Source organism: Penaeus chinensis, chromosome 12, assembly GCF_019202785.1.
Source record: "Penaeus chinensis breed Huanghai No. 1 chromosome 12, ASM1920278v2, whole genome shotgun sequence".
NCBI classification, from domain to species: domain Eukaryota; kingdom Metazoa; phylum Arthropoda; class Malacostraca; order Decapoda; family Penaeidae; genus Penaeus; species Penaeus chinensis.
Genome location: NC_061830.1, coordinates 38,283,906 through 38,287,516, shown reverse-complemented (window position 1 = coordinate 38,287,516; position 3,611 = coordinate 38,283,906). Strand labels below are relative to the sequence as shown.

The 3,611-nt window shown below is 43.0% G+C and overlaps 1 protein-coding gene across 1 annotated transcript in view; it reads left to right on the top strand.

Moving 5' to 3' along the window:
• LOC125031028 (histidine-rich glycoprotein-like) overlaps positions 1-3,154 on the top strand; it is a 5,857-nt gene extending 2,703 nt beyond the window's left edge. The window contains exon 2 of the mRNA XM_047621446.1: positions 2,446-3,154. Coding sequence (XP_047477402.1) covers positions 2,446-3,154 — 709 coding nt within the window. The remainder of the gene's footprint in view (positions 1-2,445) is intronic.
• The last annotated feature ends 457 nt before the right edge of the window (positions 3,155-3,611 follow it).

Genomic DNA, 3,611 nt, shown 5'->3' with positions numbered 1-3,611 from the left:
GACAGACAGAACGGCAAATAGACAGACAGACAGGCAGACAGAAACAGACACATAGAGATAAAGCATGAGACATACAATACAGAGTTTATAACTGCCAAGCAACAATAACACTGATACATAAAATTGATAAATGAAGTAAATACACAAAAGAAAGAATGAGAGGAAAACGAGTAGAGGAAGTAGAGGAGGGAGAAAGGAGAGAGAGGAGGAAGAGGAAGAGGAAGAGGAGAAAAGGAAGTGGGAAAATGGTGGATTAAGAGAATCGATGAGAGGAAGAGAGAGGGTAGAAGAGAGGAAGAACCGGATATTTAAAAAAAAAAAAGGAAAAAGATATAAAAAATAGGATAAATGAGAATGAAAAGAGAGAGGAGAATAAGAGGAGAAATTGGAAAGACAAGAGAGAGAGAGAGAAAAAAAAAAAGGAAGAAAAAAGGAGAATGAAAGAGAAGGGAAAAAAACAAGGAAAATCAGGAGAAAGCAGAATGAAGGAGGAAAAGAATGCGTAGAGAGAGGAATGAAAAATAGGTCTAAACAACAACAGTAGAAGTAGTAGCAGACAAGCAGAAGTAAGATTGATAGATACTTACCGGTTTGCAAGTAGGGTAAGGAAGTGCCGAAAGAAATATGATAGATTGAGCTTTGTAAGTAGGTCATTGGTAAGTAAAATGCCGTTAGTAAGTTAGAAGAAGGTTATTTTAAGGCTATGATAGGCTGTTAGTAAGTTAATGGAGCCAGTGGAAGGCTGTAAGTAGATCAGGAGTAAGTAAAATGCCGGTAGTAAGTTACTAAAAGGATAATATAAGGCTATGATAGGCTGTTAGTAAGTTAATGGACCCCGTGGACAGCTGTAAGTAGGCCAGTAGGTACTAAAAGGATTTTAAGATATTAGGATATACTTTCAAACATAAGAGAGAGGTAAGAAAAAAAATAATAACAATATAAACAATGAAGTTAAATTAATTGATGGAAATGAACAGCAATGAAAAATAAAGAAATAATAAAAAATAAAAAAAAATCAACAAAAACAAAGAAAAAACATGCATTGAAAAAAATAATGATAATGAGAGAGAGAGAGAGAGAAAGAGAGAGAGAGGAAAGAGAGAGAGAGAGAGAGAGAGAGAGAGAGAGAGGAAAGAAAGATAGAAAGAGAGAGAGAGAGAGAGAAGCAGAAATAAAATTATTTCATCCCCCTTCAATGCCCTGTCCTTTATACCCTCGCAACTTCCTATCCTCCTATCCCTGTTCCTATTCCCTATTGCCTCTCTTCCCATTCTTTATCGTCCCTTCTTTATTCCCTATCACACATTCTTTTATTCCCTGTCAATACTTCTGTTATTCGCTATCTCCCAATTACTTTATTTTCTAACGTCCCTTCCTCCTGTTCTTTAACGCTACTCCACACATTCCTTATCATTATCATCCTTTTCCCTATTTCCCCTCTTCCTATTCCCCATTCTCCTTATTCCTATTACCTCTTTCTTTATTCCCAATCGCCCCTCCCTCTATTTTCAATCGCCTCTCCTCCTATGACCTATCGCCCCTCCTTCTTCTACTTCCTACCTCCTCTCTTCCTATTCCTTATCGGACTTCCTCCTATTCCTTATCGCCCCTCCCCATACCCCCTCTCCCCTCCTCCTCCTATTCCCTATCGCCCCTTCTCCTATTTCCTATCACGCTCTCCCCTCCTCCTCCTCTTTCCTATCGCCCCTTCCTATTCCTCCCTTTTATCAATCTCCCTCAACCCAAGTGCCTCCCATTCCCCTCCCCCCCCCCACCCGTCAGCCCACGCCCGCACACGCCCGCGTCTATAAGGCTTTTCACCCGCTTTGATGACGTTGAAAAATTGCTTTTAGGGGAGAGCAGTGACGACGTGGAAAAAAGGAGAGATAAAAAGAGTGTGTATTAGTCATCTTGTGTTTTGGAAACGGGGGGGAGCGGGATTTTTTCGAAGGGGGAAGGGGTGGAGGGAGGGAGTGTGTTGGGGGGGGAGTTGGAAGGTTGTGTTTAGTCGTGTTATTCGTTTTCTTTATTTCTTTTCCTTTATTTCATTACGAAGGTATGAGATTTTGTGTGTATATGTATGTGTGTGTGTGTGTGTGTTTATGTATGTATGCATATATATATACATATATATATATATATATATATATATATATATATATATATATATATATATATATATATATATGTATATATATATATATATATACATATATATATATATATAAGTCTTCTAACAAATTCAGATAATGTAACTCATGCCAAGACACACACATGTATAAACGTAAGTATGCATGTACATAAACGAGTATACGCACACACAAAAGCCCTAAACCTAGGCCATTAAAACCGCAAGTACCGACGCGTAAAAAGTGAAATTATGACCTCCAGAAACGCACACACACAAAGTAAAAAGCATAAAAAACGCACATGCATTCTATCAAGGAAGTGTACAGGCATAGAGCACCCTCCCCATTACCTGTCCCATTACCTGTCCCACTACCTGCCCCATTACCTGTCCCACTACCTGTCCCATTACCTGTCCCACTACCAGTCCTATTACCTGTCCCACTACCTGTCCCATTACCTGTCCAATTACCTATCCAACTACCTGTCCCACTACCTGTCCCACTACCTGTCCCACTACCTGCCCCACTACCTGTCCCACTACCTGCCCCAGTACCTGTCCCATTTCCTGTCCCACTACCTGTCCCACTACCTGTCCCACTACCTGTCCCACTACCTGTCCCACTACCTGTCCCACTACCTATCCCACTACCTGTCCCACTACCTGTCCCACTACCTGTCCCATTACCTGTCCCACTACCTGTCCCACTACCTATCCAACTACCTATCCAACTACCTGTCCCACTACCTGTACCACTACCTGTCCCACTACCTGTCCCACTACCTGTCCCACTACCTGTCCCACTACCTGTCCCATTACCTGTCCCATTACCTATCCCACTACCCTTCTCACTACCTGTTTCACTACCTGTTTCACTACCTGTCCCACTGTCCCACTACCTGTTTCACTACCTGTCCTATTACCTGTCTCACTACCTGTCCCACTACCTGTCCCACTGTCCCACTACCTGTTTCACTACCTGTCCCATTACCTGTCCCATTACCTGTCCCATTACCTGTCCCATAACCTGCCCCACTACCTGTCCCATTACCTGTCCCACTACCTGTCCCACTACCTATCCCATTACCTGTCCCACTACCTGTCCCATTACCTGTCCAACTACCTGTCCCACTGCATGTCCCATTACCTGTCCCATTACCTGTCCCATTACCTGCCCCGCTACCTGTCCACTGCATGTCCCATTACCTGTCCCATGACCTGTCCCACTACCTGTCCCACTACCTGTTTCACTACCTGTCACATTACCTGTCCCACTACCTGTCCCATTACCTGTTTCACTACCTATCCCATTACCTGTCCTATTACCTGTCTCACTACCTGTCCCACTACCTGTTTCACTACCTGTCCCATTACCTGTCCCATTACCTGTTCCCCTTCCTGTCCCACTACCTGTCCCACTACCTCTTCCACTTCCTGTCCCACTTCTTGTCCCACTACCTGTCCCACTACCTGTTTCACTTTT